The sequence below is a fragment of the Silurus aristotelis genome, assembly GCF_946808225.1.
Source record: "Silurus aristotelis genome assembly, chromosome: 6".
Classification (NCBI taxonomy): Eukaryota; Metazoa; Chordata; class Actinopteri; order Siluriformes; family Siluridae; genus Silurus; species Silurus aristotelis.
In genome coordinates, this window is record NC_139579.1 from 31,930,044 (window position 1) to 31,947,543 (window position 17,500).

Consider the following 17,500-nt stretch of genomic DNA (forward strand, 5'->3'; position numbering starts at 1 on the left):
GTTCAAATACTTATTTTCCTCACTGTATATATATATATATATATATCCTGCCGTTCATTTTACCCCACTTGTCATGTCTTTATTCCCCACTAGAGGTGCTCTACACTTTCCAGCATTGAGGAGTCAAACATCTGCCAAATGCCATAAATGTAAATGTTAATGACCAGTTAAAACTGTCGTTGATGTTTGGAGAAGCACAACTGATTGAACAAATAACTGATTTTCTTCACGCATTTTATATACGGCTTATTAGATGCACCATTTTTCTGCTCCAAATCACACCCAGAGATAAAGTAGTGCCAGAAAATGAATCTGTCTTGAGTTATATTCCTCATTTTCTTCTCCAAGTACATCTTGTGCCTCAAGCCGTTAATCCAATTCACCGTATTCTTCATACACGTTCATCCACACGCAAAGCCACTGATGGATCTGTTCAACTCACACCTGAACTCCTTCCAGCCAATCACAATGCAGCATTTGCTCTGACGTTGTTGGGGGCTGCGGTTAATGACTGGACATTTGTTCCGATTGTTAAAGCATCTCCTTCATCTCTCCATCTCTCAGTTCTCCAAATCCATGGTCCGGGATGCGTACAGCGAGTATGTGAATAACTTCAGTACGGCGATGGCGGTGCTCAGGAAGGCCTGTGTGTCCAAACCCTGCTTCCTCGACTTCCTCAAGGTCAGTTTCTCACACCTTTATTTCACGTAACACGGTAATAAGATGGTTTCGGTAACGAGTGTGTTTCACAGCAACGTCAGGAGTGCAGTCGGGATCACGTCACACTCTACGGCCTCATGATGAAACCCATCCAGAGGTTTCCACAGTTCATTCTGCTCCTGCAGGTAACACACACTCACACACACACACACACACACACACACACACACTCACACACACACACACACACACACACACACACGGACAGAGCTTCCACTTTAATCAGAGAAAATGACCCAGAAAATGAACCAATCACAGCACAGCAAGGTTAAAACAGTGTTTTCTGTATGAAGTGAGTTGAAAGAGGCAGAAAGAGGAAGTAGGAAGTAGACTGGATGAAGGAGGAGCAGAAACGTCTCCAGTCGCAGTATCAAGTCAGTAGTGTCCAGTAGCATCTCAGCACTTTTATTCAAACCTTCATTCTTCTCCAAACATCTCGCCAAGATCTGACCATCACAGTCCTTCTCCATGGTCTTTCTCCTCCACGGTCCTTCTCCTGCTCCTTCAGACCAAACCAGACGAACAAATTACAAAAACAGTAATGTCTACATCTGTCTGTTTATTTACATTTTTCTGTCTTTCTCAATATCGGTGTTTCTTTCTGATTGTCTGTCTGTCTGTCTGTCTGTCTGTTTTTTTTTATCTGTCTGTCCGTCCGTGTCTCTTTGTCTGTCTGTCTGTCTGTCTGTCTGTCTGTCTGTCTGTCTGTCTGTCTGTCTGTCTGTCTGTCCGTGTCTCTTTCTGTCTGTCTGTCTGTATCTATCAGTCTGTCTGTCTGTTTTTATCTGTCTGTCTCTCTCTATATCTCTGTCTGTATATATGTATATGTTTATTCATCTACTATAGATGCCTGCTTAGTATCAGTCGCTTTTTTCTGTCTGCTTATCTGCAGATCTCTCTCTCTCTCTCTCTCTCTCTCTCTCTCTCTCTCTCTCTCTCTCTCTCTCTCTCTCTCTCTCTCTCTCTTTCTCTCTTTACATCGGAAAATAAAGTCAGAGAACAAAATAACAGATATAAAGTACGATCTTTTGACAAATGTAAAAGTTGCATGGTTTTGTATCATCCAGCAGGTGGAGCACCTTTCTCACACTCTCTCTCTCTCTTGCTCTCTCTCTCTCTCTCTCGCTCTCTCTCTCTCTCTCTCTCTCTCTCTCTCTCTCTCTCTCTCTCTCTCTTTCTCTCTCTCACTCACACACACACACACACACACACACACACACACACACACACACACACAATAAAACAAAACCTTTAGTTAGTTTTCTCTAGAAAAGGTTTAACATATGCAGTGGCACTGATTTAATCTAATCTAAGTGTGTGTGTGTGTGTGTGTGTGTGTGTGTGTGTGTGTGTGTGTGTGTGTAGGACATGCTGAAGAACACCCCTGTGGGTCACGCTGACCGCTTGCCCCTACAGATGGCCCTGACTGAGTTGGAGACTCTCTCTGAGAAGCTGAACGAGAGGAAGAGAGAAGCAGATCAGCGATGTGAGATCCGACACATCGCCAAGGCCATGAACGAGCGTTACCTCAACAAGGTATACACACACACACACACACACACACACACACACACACACACACACACACACATAGACACACAGACAAACACAAAAGCTATTTAAATTTATATTAAAACTAAATCATCTCAAATTATAACTATTATTAACAACAGATTCCTTGTATAAGTAGGTGTTTTGTTATAATTTTTTTAAATATTTTATTTGATAATGAAAAAATTTTAAATAAAGTGAAAATACAGCATTTCAGGGAAAAATAATAAAACAATAATTTGTACAAAATTGTAATTTGTAGTTCAGTTTCATGGTCAAGATTTATTCAGTTTAATATATAATTATAAGTAGGAAGTCATTAAATAATTATTTACATAAAATTGTTATTCAGTCAATGAATCTTGGAAATAATTGTAAATATTTAATACAATTAAACAAATTCAAATATTAGAACATCTTTTTATTTTTATTTTTTTTTTGGTTTTTAATCAATTTGATTTTGCTGTAACTCATTTTTTTATTATTTAATTATTGTCACTTTCTCTTATTTATTTGTTTGTTTGCTTATTTATTAAACTACTTTTATTTTTTATTAAACTTTTTTATTTGACATATTTATATGTTTCAATGTTTCTTTTTTCTTTCATTCTTTATCTATTCGTTTATTTATTAATTAACTATTATTTAAATACTGTCGCTCTTTCTTTCTTTCTTTCTTTCTTTCTTTCTTTCTTTCTTTCTTTCTTACTTTCTTTCTTTGTCACTGTTACTGCTTGTATTTGTTGTATAGACTATAAACCTCCATCTGCATCTAATCTACACATTAATTCTCTCTAGAAACGATTATAAATATGTGATACTGATTGTTCTGCCTGTAAGAGCTGAATTCAGTAGTAGTTATTGGTGTGCAGCTCCTGAGTGCAGGCAGCAGGTATCTGATCCGCTCCGATGACGTGGTGGAGACGGTGTACAACGAGCGAGGAGAAATAATCAAAACCAAAGAGAGACGTCTTTTCCTGCTCAATGATGTGCTAATGTGTGCCACGCCCAACCTGCGGTACACACACACACACACACACACACACACACACACACACACACACACATTACTACTTTTAATAATAATAACAACAACAATAGTGGGGGATAAAGTAGACCAGTCCTGTCCCACCTAAATGGAGACCAAGTCAAGACCAAGACCAGAGTGTGTCAAAAGCAAGACAAGACCAAGATTGTGAGGGATTGAGACCAAGACTAAGACAGGGTGAAACTGAATCAATACCAGAGTTTATTGAGACTGAAACAAGACCAAGACAAAATTAAGACTGAGGGGTTGAGACCGAGACAAAACCAAGACTTTGAAGGGTTGAGACGGAGACAAGACAAGACAAAACCAAGACTTTGAGGGTTTAGACTGAGACAAGACAAAGACAGAACGAGATCAAGGCAAAACCTCTTTCTCCTGTGATATCATGTCTTGATCTCGACACACTCTGGTCTTGGTTTTGACTCAGTCTTGCCCCGCTTTAGTGTTGTTTTGTTGGGGAATGGTAGCTCAGTGGTTAAGGCTCTGGCTTACTCGTCGGGGGTTCAAGCCCCACTATCACTAAGATTTCTTCTCAAAGAAAAGTTCTCACTTCAGTATGAAAAGTAGCGCAGTGCTGTTTGGTTTGAGAACTTTATGTGAATAATGGTTGCAGGTCAGGGCTCCATTCTCCTTCCGATCACACCTTTCTAATGAGAGAGTTCGCTTTAGTCACACACACACACACACACACACACACACACACACACACACACACACACACACAGTGAGAAAACCTTCTCTCCACACACACTCTCAGAAGTTCCTAAAACGTAGTGGAGTGAATAGTAAATTCATGAATGAAGGAAAGGTAGCATGATTTTTTCTTTCTTAATTTTTTTATCTATTGACCCACATGGCTTTTCTTCCCTCTCTTTTTTCCCTCCAGATCTTCTCAGGACAGTGGTGCCGCCGTTTCTTCAGGCCAGCGTTTCCTGCTGAAGTGGAGCGTTCCTCTTAGCCTGGTGGACCCGGTCGAGTTTGGTTCCTCGGAGGAGATCAGAGACTCCGCCCCTTTCCCCACCCCTCACTCTGGCGAGAAGGTGGTCATCAATGCCAAGCCAAGTAGGTCATGAAGACAGAGATTAGCAGACATATGGGAAGAGAGATGGAGCAGGAACAGGGGCAGGGAGAGAGAGGGAGAAAGAAAAAAGGGAGAGAGTTTTATATTATGTCACTGTTCCTATTTTATTTATTCATAAAATTGTATTCTATTCTAATAAATTTGCATACAAAATGGTCAACATGTCAACAAGGAAAGAGTGAGGGAGAGAAAGAAGAAGAGAGAAAGTAACAGACAGAGATAAAGTGATATAAAGAACAAGAGTGTTCAGAATGCATCAAATAGAGAGAGAGAGAGAGAGAGAGAGAGAGAGAGAGAGAGAGACTGAGAGAGACTGAGAGAGACTGAGAGAGACTGAGAGAGACTGAGAGAGAGGGAGGGGACAAAGTGAGAGAGATGAGGACAAAAGAGAGAAAGATAGAGAGTGAAAGGGCACCAGAGAGAGATAAGGGGAGAGAGAGAGTGAAAACACGAAAAAAAGAACTAAGAGAGTGAGAGGGTAACAGATAGAGAGGAAGAGAAAGAGAGAGAGGGGAAAAAACAAGAGATGTAGAGAGATAGAAGAGAGAAAGATAAGAAGAAAGAGAACAAGTTTTAAAGAGAGAGACACAGAGCGACTGAGAGAATAGGAAAGAGTGAGAGGGCAACAGACAGACAGATAGAGAGAAAGAGGCAGAGAGAGAATGAATGAGAGACCAAGAGAGAATGAGAAGGCAATAGATAGAGAGATTGAGAAAGAGAGATTGAGAGAGAGAGAGAGAGAGAGAGAGAGAGAGAGAGATTGTGAGAGAGTGAGAGAGAAAGTGAGAGGGTGAGAGAGAGAGAGAGAGAGAGAGAGAGAGAGAGAGAGAGAGCGGGAGAAAGAGGGTGAGAGAGAGAAAAAGAGAGAGAGAGAGAGAGAGAGAGGGTGAGAGAGAGAGAGTGAGAGAGAGAGAGGGTGAGTGAGAGAGAGAGAGAGAGAGAGAGAGAGAGAGAGAGAGAGAGAGAGAGAGAGAGAGAAAGAGAGTGAGTGAGAGAGAGAGATTGTGAGAGAGAGGGTGAGAGAGAGAGAGAGAGAAAGAGAAAGAGAGAGAGAGAGAGAGAGAGAGTGAGAGAGAGAGAGGGTGAGAGAGAGGGTGAGAGAGAGGGTGAGAGGAGAGAGAGAGAGAGAGAGAGAGAGTGAGAGAGGAGAGAGAGAGAGAGAGTGAGAGAGAGAGAGAGAGAGAGAGAGAGAGAGAGAGAGAGAGAGAAAGAGGGTGAGAGAGAGAGATAGAGAGAGAGAGAGAGAGAGGAGAGAGAGAGAGAGAGAGAGAGAAAGAGGGTGAGAGAGAGAGATAGAGAGAGAGGGTGAGAGAGAGAGAGAGAGAGAGAGAGAGAGAGAGAGAGAGAGAGAGAGAGAGAGAATAAAGATTTCAAGGCTGATCTGTAGAAAGGAATCAGGATGAATGGATTCTTGGTCTCAGATTTAAGCGCTCAGTTCGGCTCAGAACGGAAATGAGAATCAGATTGTTCTTCTGAAATCCACATCACATCAGCAACCAGAACACATCATCCGGGTTTGGATCTCTGGTCTGATCTGGTCTACAGAGCATTTGGAAAGTGTGGAAACATCAAAGTTTTATGAGAGGCACGAACATGTTCCTTTTGTTTCCATACAACACACTCATTAAAAGCCAAAAACACACAAGAATGTGACCGTGAACGAGTGGAGAAAAGACATTTTTTTTGTCTCTAACAGAAGAACTTTTGGTGAGTTTTACCAGAAGCACCGCAAAGTATTTCAGCTGAACGTTTGGAGAAATGAAGTGTCTGGATGCTGAGTGTGTGTAAAGGAACAAGCACATGTCTCTCAAACACCAAAAACACTCAGTGACACGCTGTAGAACAATCACAGGTCCATGAGTCCCGTTTACTCTTCCTGAGTGACATCACTCTCAGTGTGGACGTTTTATTCTGTAATAGAAGCCTTTATGATGTTTATTTGGTCAAATACAGCACACATTCCACACACTTCTCACACACACTCCACACATTCCACACACTTCACACACACTCCTCACACACACTCCACACATACTCCTCACACACACTTCTCACACACACTCCACACACTCCACACACACTCCTCACACACACTCCACACATTCCACACATTCCACACACTCCACACACACTCCACACATTCCACACACTCCTCCCACACACTCCTCACACTTCTCACACACTCCACACACACACTCCTCACACACTTCACACACTCCTCACACACACTCCACACACACACTCCTCACACACACACTCTTTAAATTCTTCACACACTCCACACACACTCCCCACACACTCCACACACTCCTCACACACTCCTCACACACGTCACACACTCCTCACACACTCCACACATACTTCTCACACAGTCCTCAAACACTCCACACACTCCTCACACACACCACACACACGCCACACACGCCACACACACTCCACACACTGCTATGTAGGAGTCGTACACATCTGTCCTCAGCTTCAGACCAGCTTCTCTCTGGGGCCTTTTTTCACTGTCTGGATTCTATAAAGTCTCTCATCCTCGTTGCTCTCAGTATTTTTCCTCGACTGTCTCCTGGCCTGAGCGTCTGTTCACATTCCTTCTCCAGCTGCGGAATTGAATCATCTAACTCCCTCAAATCTAAATGTTAGACGTGCGACAATGTCTGTTTCTTCTGCATGAAGGATTTAATTTAGTGACATTTTAATTCACTGTATCGCCAAAAGTTTGTGGACACCTAACCATTAGACTGGTTTGTGATTTTGTTTTTTAGTTCGGAATGAAGTATGAGATGAGGAATACAGGCAGGGAGAGATGGAGTGATGGAGAAGAGAAAGTGAGAAGAGAGAGAAGGTGGGAGAAAGAAAGAAGGAGAAAGATATAAAAGCAGAAACAGAGAGGGGAGAGAGCCAGGAGAAAAATAGACCCAAAAAGGCAGTACTAAAGAGTCAGTACTAGAGTCAGAAATGTATTGTTCTGACAGGAATAAACAATTATAAAGAATAAACCTATAGGCAGTAAACTTCCTTCAACAGTGTCTTCTATACAACCTCATATTCACTCTGTGATTATCTCTGTGTAAAGCTGCTTTTAGACAATGCTCATTGTAAAAAGGTGCTCTACATTCTGACTCTGTACTGACTCACACTGTACTGACTCTGTACTGACTCACACTGTACTGATTCTCACACTGTACTGACTCTGTACTGATTCTCACACTGTACTGACTCTGTACTGACTCTCACACTGTACTGATTCTCACACTGTACTGACTCTGTACTGACTCTCACACTGTACTGATTCTCACACTGTACTGACTCTGTACTGACTCTCACACTGTACTGACTCTGTACTGACTCTCACACTGTACTGACTCTGTACTGACTCTAACATTGTACTTATTCTCACACTGTACCGACTCTGTACTGAATCTCACACTGTACTGGTTCTCAGACTGTACTGACTCTGTACTGACTTTCACACTGTACTGACTCTCTTACTGTACTGATTCTCACACTGTACTGACTCTGTACTGGCTCTCACACTTTACTGATTCTCACACGGTACTGACTCTGTACTGACTTTCACACTGTACTGACTCTGTACTGACTCTTACACTACTGACTCTCACACTGTACTGACTCTCACACTGTACTGACTGTACTGATTACTCACACTGTAATGATTCTGTACTGACTGTCATACTGTACTAATTCTGTCTTGACTCTGTACTGACTCTACTGACTTTCACACTGTACTGACTCTGTACTGACTCTCACACTGTACTTATTCTCACACTGTACCGACTCTGTACTGAATCTCACACTGTACTGGTTCTCACTCTGTACTGACTCTCACTCTCACACTGTACTGACTCTGTACTGACTCTCACACTGTACTGACTTTGTACTGACTCTTACACTGTACTGACTCTGTACTGACTCACACTATACGGACTCTCACACTGTACTGATTTTACTGACTCTCACACTGTACTGACTCACACTGTGCTGGCTTTGTAATGAGTCTCACACTGTACTGACTCTCACACTGTACTGACTCTCTACAGAATCTGACACTGTACTGACTTTAATGTCTCTTACACTGTACTGACTCTGTACTGACTGTAATGACTCTCACACTGTATCAACTCTGTAATGACTTTTACACTGAACTGACACTGTAATGATTCTCACACTGTACTGACTCTGTACTGACTCTCACACTGTACTGACTGTACTGAGTCAACTGTGTGAGTATGTACAGAGTCAGTACAGGGTGTGAATCTAAGTCAGTACAAAGTCAGTGCAGCGTGAGTCAGTTCAGTGTGAGAGTGTGAGTCAGATATTAATAATGCGTTCTCCTCCTACACACAGACCTACACTAGAGTTATAACAGAGGCTGATCTCTGAGTTCTAAACAAACACACAGGCTTTGTGATCCGAGTCTTAAACTGAAGCAGGTCTGGAAAGGGATCCGACTTTCATTCCTCTGCCAAATTCCTCCTTCTGTCCCTTTGTATCCCTTCATTCCTCTCAGTCTTCAAAGTAAAGCCAAAGAAAGCACAAAAAGGAGAATAGAGTAAAAGAGAGAGAGAGAGAACAAGAGAGAGAGAGAGATAGAGAGAACAAGAGAGACAAATAGAGATTGATAGAGAGAGAGTGATAATTTTTTCCACTTATATTTGTCATTTGCACACACACACACACACACACACACACATAAACACACACACACACACACACACACACACACACACACACACACACACACACACACACACATTAAACTAGCACTTCACCTAGCATAATAAGTTACAGTCTGTATGCAACACGAGCTATTGATTTAGAAAACAAGGACAAATGCTATGTAGACACCTTTAAATAGCACACATACACACACACACACACACACACACACACACACACACACACACACACACACACACACACACACACAGTGGCAGAGTCAGATTTACACTGTAGAGTTCTACAGAACAGTTGTCTTCAGAATGGCCGCACATACATATTAGGACTTACAAGGACAAATAGATTATAGTCTTCTATAGTGTACTCTTCCTCATTATAGCCTCCTATAGTGTACTGTCTCTTTGATGTTCACTTATAATCCCTTTAATCTTTTATGCTGTTCATTTTCAAACAAAGTATACTTTCAAATCCCAGAAACACTCTTTCATCCAGACTCATTATGATCATGCTAAAGTTACAGACTGCATCTTTAATCCTGTGTGTCTCTCTGACAGATAAGTTGTACATGGGTCCGGGACAGCTTTATCAGGACCTGCAGAATCTCATCCATGACCTCGGGCTCGTCAATCAAATCTCCACCATGATCAGCAGCCTCAAGGGCAACTACCAGGTCAGAGATTTATAAATATGGAATCAACCAAACATGTACATGAAGTCTATTAACATGAAGTGTATATTAAAGTCCCCAGGTGGACATGAACTGTATATTAAAGTCCCCAGGTGGACATGAACTGTATATTAAGGTCCCCAGGTGGACATGAAGTGTATAGTAAAGTCCCCAGGTGGACATGAAATGAACACTATGACGTGTTATAGTATCGGTTCTGTTCCCATGTTCTGAAGTGTTTTATTCATCGTATAGGTGGTTATGTTTAAACTAGTTCCTGTTTTATAGTTGTGTGTGTGTGTGTGTGTGTGTGTGTGTAGAATGTGAATGGGACAGTAGCTCAGGACTGGATCTCGGGTCTTCAGCACCTCATCCTTAAGAAAGAGGAGGAGATTAGAGCTGCTGATCGCTGCCGCATCCAACTGCAGTTACCTGGAAAACAAGACAAGTACACACACACACACACACACACACACACACACACACACACACACATACACAGACTCTTGATAGTGCACACACCATTCAGTTAATTTTTAATCATGCATGGTACACTTAATCCACACTGAGATCTTGTGTGTGTGTGTGTGTGTGTGTGTGTTTTTCTCTCTTTCGCGGTCTCTCTCTCTCTCTCTCTCTCTCTCTCTCTCTCTCTCTCTCTCTCTCTCTCTCTCTCTTACATTTTACCCTGTATTCCCTGCCTCTCTCTGCCTCTTGCTATCAAACCCCTTTTCCTCTCCCCCCTGTCTCACTCTCTCCCTCTTTCTGTCTCCTTGTCTCTCTGTCTTTTTTTCCCCCTGTCTCTTTCTTTCTCTCTTTCTTTCCATCTCAATCTCTCCCCATCTCTTTTTTTTTCTGTCCCTTTCACTGTCTCCCTGTCTCACTATCTCCCTCTCCATCTGTCCCTCTCTCTTTTTTCCTTTCCCCTATTTCTCACATTTTCTCTCTCTCTCTCGTGGGATAATGGATATTGTTGGGCCTAACAGGAAGTAGATCAGGTGTCCTACACTCTCCCTGAGGTATTACATAATGTCCTGCTGGATGGCAGAAAAACAGGAAAGCTCTTCTCTTCTCTTCTCTTCTCTTCTCTTCTCTTCTCTTCTCTTCTCTTCTCTTCTCTTCTCTTCTCTTCTCTTCTCTTCTCTTCTCTTCTCAGGTCCAGAACAGAACTATGGTTGTTGTTTTTTATTCAGCAGTGGTAGCTCAGTGGTTAACACACTGGAATTCTGATTAGAAGGTCGCGAGTTTAAATCACAGGATCACCAAACTACTAGGGCTGGGCCCTTGAGAAAGACCCCTAACTGCTCAGTTGTATAAATCAGATAAATCTGGATATGTAACATAAATAGCAATGTAATATTCATTATCACAAAGCATCTGGTTTAGGAGATACACTGCTGGTGATGGTAAAAGTCCCTGAGATGATCTGAGGAAGAAACTTTACTAGCAGTCATAGTGCTTTAACCTGGATTTAAAAAAAAGCTTTTTCAGTGAAAAAAAACAAACAAATAAATGAATATATGAGATGGCAAGAATTATTGGAGAATTTAATTAAATCTGAAGAACCAGTAAAACCGTCAAATATCACAAAAGCAGCATCCGATATGGTTAAACACAGCTTCTTTATCTGCTCCTTTACTTCAGAAAATCCCAATGACCAAAAGCTTAACTAAATAAATATGTTTTCAACCTGAACGTTGAGACCGTGACTCGTCTCGAACACTTATTGGTCAGCTGTTCTTTAACTGTGGGGATTTGTATGAGAAGCTCTGCCTCCGACTGTAGTTTTTATTGAAGGTACCAACAAACAGCCTGCACCTTTTAATCGAAAGTCGGCTTCAGGGATCATAATATAGCAAAATTAATCGATGTGAGAATTAATTAGGAGACAGTGTAGACTAATTAAAACAGGGGTGACGGTACAGTAGTCTCCAAGCTGTCCATGTTGAAGGTCATCCTCAAAAGATCTTAATATCAATGACCATTCTTTACGTTCTTTCACTGAGTAAAGCCTCTTTCACGTTGTTTGATGCAGATCGGGCAGACCCACGTTCTTTGCCGCAGTCTTCAACACCATGAGTCCGTCCATCAAGCAGGCCTGGATCAGCAGCCTCCAGATGGCCAAGCTGGCTCTCGGTACGAGTCCCTCTCCGGCTGCTCTTTTTTTGACTTCCTGTCTTTGTTTTAAGCATTTAAAACACACAGCTGTGCCGTGTCCACATCCCTGCTCATGCTGCTGGACAATGGTGTTGTGTAGAAAGACAGGAGGGAGATCTGATGATATGTTACTCATTTAGTGATGATGTAATTCTAGAGCTTTGATGCTCAACCTCTCGCTATGCACAGTGACTTTCCGGTCAGTACAAACAGGACCTGTTACAAATGAGAAACTGCAGCGTCTTCAGTTAGAATAAAAACCATCGACCCAGTAGTTACTGGAACTGAAGCTAGCTACTCTATGTGGGTTACGTTCTTTCGTTTATTAGCAACATAAAAATATAATATGAATTAAATCACTGTGCAAAATATCTAATCCTAACTTGGAAGTCAATGTCCACTCTGGAGCCGTTTGCACCAATGATAAATAATATAATACATACTTGAGCAACATATTTAGAGATCACAAGACAATCTAGTAGAACATTTAGATGTTGTTTTTTTTAAAACAGTGTAAGAAGAAGACTTGTGTGTGACTCCCATTTCCTAATGAAGCCTAATGCGAGCAACATTCAATTTAGACTGTGGTGAGACCTGAGATGTTGTACAGTTTAGAGACAGTGGCATTGAGTTAAAGACAGGAGGTGGAGCTGGAGGTAGCAGAGCTGAAGATGTTGAGATGTTTATTGGGAGTGACGATGATAGACAGTATTAGAAACAAGTTTATTAGAGGGACAGCGCATGTAGGACGTTTTGGAGACAAGGTGAGGGAGGCGAGATTGAGATGGTTTGGACATGTGCAGAGGAGGGACATGGGGTATATCAGTAGGAGAATGCTGAGGATGGAGACACCAGGAAGGAGGAAAAGAGGAAGACCAAGGAGGAGGTTTATGGATGTGGTGAGAGAAGACATGCAGGTAGTTGGTTTGATGTACAGATGTAGAACACAGGGGGGGTATGGAGACGGATGATCCGCTGTGGTGACCCCTAATGGGAGAAGAAGAATAATACGAATTTTTTTTTTGTTTTTAAGACAAAATTAAACCGTACTGTACATGCACCCTAATTAAAATGAAAATTTTTGCTTTCCTATTGTATAACAGCTAGCAGCTCAGCACATGCTAGCTATGTCTGAATTGACCTAACTAACACTGTGTGTGTGTGTGTGTGTGTGTGTGTGTGTGTGTGTGTGTGTGTGTGTGTGTGTGTGTGTGTGTGTGTGTGTGTGTGACAGAGGAGAACAATATCCAGGGCTGGTTTATTGCAGATGATGATGGGAATCAGATTAAGAAGCAGAAACACCCACTGCTGCTGAAGCACATGCCTGTGGTCATGTCCAGACTTCAGGAGTTTAAGGTGAGCTTGTGCTGCTCACTTCTGGATTCTGATTGGTCAGAAGGTATTGATGAATGATGTTTGATTTTAACATCTATGGAAGGAGTCTCCGATGTGTTCTTAGTCACATGATAGATCCTTCTATCCTTTACCACTCCTCCACTAAACCCTTCTCCTCTACGACTTCTCTACTTATTCCACCCATTCCCTACCACTCCTCCACTGATCCCTTCTCCTCTACCACTCCTCCACTGATCCCTCCTCCTCTACCACTCCTCCACTGATCCCTCCTCCTCTATGACTTCTCTACTGACCCCTCCATCCTCTACCACTCCTCCACTGATCCCTCCTGCTCTATGACTCATCCACTGATCCCTCCATCCTCTACCACTCCTCCACTGATCCCGCCTCCTCTATGACTCATCCACTGATCCCTCCATCCTCTACCACTTCTACACTGATCCCTCCTCCTCTACCACTTCTCTTCTAATCACTCCATCCTCTACCACTCCTCCACTGATCCCTCCTCCTCTACCACTTCTCTACCGATCCCTCCACTCCACTGATCCCATAACTTTCTAAACAGTTGAGTCTCTAGTAATCTTCAAATTTCATTGATTGGTTTGAAAACTTATTTTCTCCTTTAAAATAAGTTTTTGTTTGATGATAATTTTAGTCTGAGATCCAGGTTAACCAGCATTTGAATGTATTTTTTGATGAAGACTTTGTAAATGTAACCATAAATGGATCAAATGTTTTATCTCATTAATTGAAATAATATAACGTTGTAATTGTGGCAGGTTGCTGAGGTGTAAAAGGAAAAAAACACTTCAGGACAAATCAGTGTGGTTTTTGTAGCGTGGCTTCATCACACCATCTCGATGTTGATTAGACACACTAATGGCACAACGTGTTGCTTAACTGCATGTGTACATACTGGATACATGTGTATAATAGATACATGGTCTGATTTGTCAGGTGGAGTGTGCGGTCCATAACCCAGAACCCTCAGTTAATAACGAGAGCACAGCAGACGTCCCGGCGGTGGGACACGGCTGTGTTTGGGTAAGTTTATCTTTTAAAGTCTAAAAAGAGACTGGTTCCATTCCAGTTTCATTGAAAGACACCTTCCACATCTTCCCATGTACACCAAGAGTTACTATATATGATATAATATATAGTGTGTCTCACGTGTAAAAACAAACAGCCTCTAGAGGCCGCTGTCATAACAACAGTGGAACAGAACCTGGAAAAACTATCAGTATGTATTTTTGCTCATAGCCGATAGCCGATAGTTCCAACAATCAACTATTGTCGACCTCAAAGAGATAGATTATCAAATACAGATATGATATAAGTAAAACATATATTTAAAATTACATTTTCAAAATATGTCTCTGGCATTGTTCAGTATTCGACTATAGTTTGGGGACCCCTGGTTTATAGTCTGGAAGGGATTTTTAGTTGAAACTGCGACTTTACAACATCTTTAGGCTGCCAAAGATGCAACACAACACTTGATTGTAATTCTTTGTTTGTTTGTTTTGTATTCAGGTGGCCAGCTGCACCAATCAGATGGCTCAGATCGCAGTCGTGGCCATGCAGAACACCAGCCCAAAGGTGACCGAGTGTTTCAACGTGGAGTCACGGATCCTCTGCATGACCTACGTACCTTCGGACGAACCCCTGGAGGACGGAGAGGAAAACCCCAAACGTCAGAGCTCAAACACACACACTGTGTGTGTGGGGATGGAGGAGGGCAGGTACGGCGTTGAATTTCCTGAAACGTAAAATTAAGTTGTACATCCTGATTTTTTACAAATCCTATCGTCATTGGGGCCAATAACGGGGGTGGAGCTTAAGCTGTATTTGATCAGCCAATCAAAAAGTTTGAGCATTAGCCTTCCTTGTTTTTACCTATAGGCCGTGTATTGGTTAGCATGACATTTCTGTTTCTAGTGATGATATCCAGCAACTTTAACTTGTGTTAACTTCTTCGTATGCAGCATTGTCATGTTCTCGCCGTACATTAAGGGTTTCCTCTGTGTGCTTTGGGTTCTTCTTCAGTCCAAACAGCTGCATTGTTTTTGGAGAAGGTAACTCAGTGGTTAAGATGTCTTTGGAATTAGAAGGTTGTGAGGGAAAATTGCAGAGTCACCAAACTGCCAGGGCTGAACCCTTGAGCCGGACCCCTAAGGAAGGCCCCTGAGCCCTCAGCTGCTAAGTTGAGTAAGTGAGATCGCCTCTGTATGTAATGTAGTGTAACAGATTTGTCCATTCTGCAGCATCTCCGTCTACAAGAGCAGCCAGCGATCCAAGAAGATCCGACTGCAACACTTCTTCATGCCGGATAAAGCCGCCGTGACCTGTTTAGCTTATAAGAGTTCGTTTCTGTACGCCGGCCTGGTCAGCGGCTCCCTCGCCGTCTACTCACGAGCCCAGGGTAAGTGCTCCGATTTCTACGGCGGATTTGACCTTTGAACTGGTGGCAGTACGGCTAAAATTAAACATGTTCATTTTAATTGTTAGCCTCAAAAATGCAGCAAATGGAGATGAGACAAGTTTACATCGATTTAGAGGTAGCTGCTAGCTAGATACTTTTGGAATTATTATATAGGCGATAATATTTGAGGAAAATTGAGGCCTTTTACTGACTGGAATAGCTAATCCGTAGATTATGATCTGTTCACTTGCTAGCAAGATTGGCTTAATGTGTGCCTTGTCAAATCCGCTAACATTAATGATGCTAAGGCTGCTTTCTTTCGCATTAAGATAGCTTTATTACAGCTTTTTTTCTTTGTTTTGTGCCTGTTTTCAACTTCTTTGCAAATTATCATAATTTATATATATAAATAATATATACTAGCTGTGAAAGACTAACAGATCCTTAAACCTTGATAACCAACAAGATTTTGGCGAACAGCATTAGCATATTTGATGCTAAAAAAACAACAAAAAAACAACAAAAACAACAAAAAAAACCCCGATATATATATATATAACCCCGATATATAATTTATACAGCTAGTAAATCGGGTTTTTTTTGTTGTTTTTTTAGCATCAAATATGCTAATGCTGTTCGCCAAAATCTTGTTGGTTATCAAGGTTTAAGGATCCGTTAGTCTTTCACAGCTAGTCATGAAGCACACGTATTTACTGACTAGCATAGCTAATACCATCATGGATGAACTGCTGGCCATCCAAGCGACCCTTTTACATGTTTCGTCTTTTTAGCCTAACATGCTAACGTGTGACATGATGTTGAAATTTGTATTACTTCAAGGATAAATATTCGTACCCCTAATCATGTGACTGGCTTTTTTGCGCATTAGCATAGCTAATGCTTTAATTTATTGTTTTAGTGCTAGTCAAATTGATCAGGAAGAGGTGTGTAACATGAATCACAATAACACAGGTACCTGAATCTTATATAAACTCTAATTTGATTGAGCACATGTTATCGTGACTAGCTGAAAGAAATCAGCTTCCCGTAAACACATTTTCTGACTGGAAAAAAAACGTCAGGAAGGAAAGAAACCTGTCGAGAGGAAGAGAGAGATAGAAAGAGAGAGAGTGGAAGAGAGAGGGATTAAAAATACTGCACACGTGAAAAAAACTTGGATGAACCTTCTAGGCCCTGAGCTGAACGTCTGTCACATCCAGTCGCTTAAGGGGAAAACAGACAATGAAGGAAGATTTTCCATTTTTCCCGCTGTCTCAATCTTTCCATTATTCAATTCATTTTGGAACAGATCAGAACGTTCCATTGGTTTGGGGGGGTTTGGTTTAGCGCTGTAATTCGGAGAGACACAGTTTGCATGATGACAAAGCGTAAAACTATTGCCACAGAGAACAGACTGCTAACATGCTAATAAAAAAAAAAGAGCTCAGGGTTAACCTAAGCCCATTGCTAGCATGCTAGTACAATAAAAGCTCACTGGTACATCACACAGGTAAAATACAGTCTCAGGGTTTGGTCAAGCAGATTGCTAGCATGCTAGTAAACCATAGTCTCAGGGTTTAGTAAGGCAAATTGCTAAAATGCTAGTAAACCTCAATCTCAGGGTTTGGTGAGGTACATTGTTAGCATGCTAGTAAACCATAATCTAACGGTTTAGTCAAACAGAATACTAGCATGCTTGTAGACCTCAATCTCAGGGTTTAATAAATTAGATTGCTAGCACGCTAGTAGACCTCAATCTCAGGGTTTAGTGAGGTAGATTGCTAATATGCT

General features: G+C 41.7%; 1 protein-coding gene and 1 long non-coding RNA gene across 6 annotated transcripts in view; one reads left to right on the top strand and one right to left on the bottom strand.

Moving 5' to 3' along the window:
- Positions 1–17,500, top strand: part of arhgef10 (Rho guanine nucleotide exchange factor (GEF) 10) — a 103,535-nt gene that overhangs the window by 36,255 nt on the left and 49,780 nt on the right. For all 5 annotated transcript variants that reach the window (XM_083544544.1, XM_083544543.1, XM_083544546.1 and 2 more), the window contains 12 exons: positions 565–681; positions 753–845; positions 2,086–2,256; positions 3,144–3,289; positions 4,206–4,381; positions 9,662–9,777; positions 10,095–10,222; positions 11,810–11,910; positions 13,166–13,287; positions 14,245–14,331; positions 14,821–15,029; positions 15,552–15,709. In XM_083544544.1, coding sequence (XP_083400670.1) covers positions 565–681; positions 753–845; positions 2,086–2,256; positions 3,144–3,289; positions 4,206–4,381; positions 9,662–9,777; positions 10,095–10,222; positions 11,810–11,910; positions 13,166–13,287; positions 14,245–14,331; positions 14,821–15,029; positions 15,552–15,709 — 1,624 coding nt within the window. The remainder of the gene's footprint in view (positions 1–564; positions 682–752; positions 846–2,085; positions 2,257–3,143; positions 3,290–4,205; positions 4,382–9,661; positions 9,778–10,094; positions 10,223–11,809; positions 11,911–13,165; positions 13,288–14,244; positions 14,332–14,820; positions 15,030–15,551; positions 15,710–17,500) is intronic.
- On the bottom strand, positions 7,571–9,044 carry LOC310727962. The gene is made up of 3 exons (XR_014534136.1): positions 8,569–9,044; positions 7,790–8,335; positions 7,571–7,750 (listed from the first exon to the last, which is right to left on the bottom strand). It is a non-coding gene; the product is annotated as an uncharacterized lncRNA (long non-coding RNA).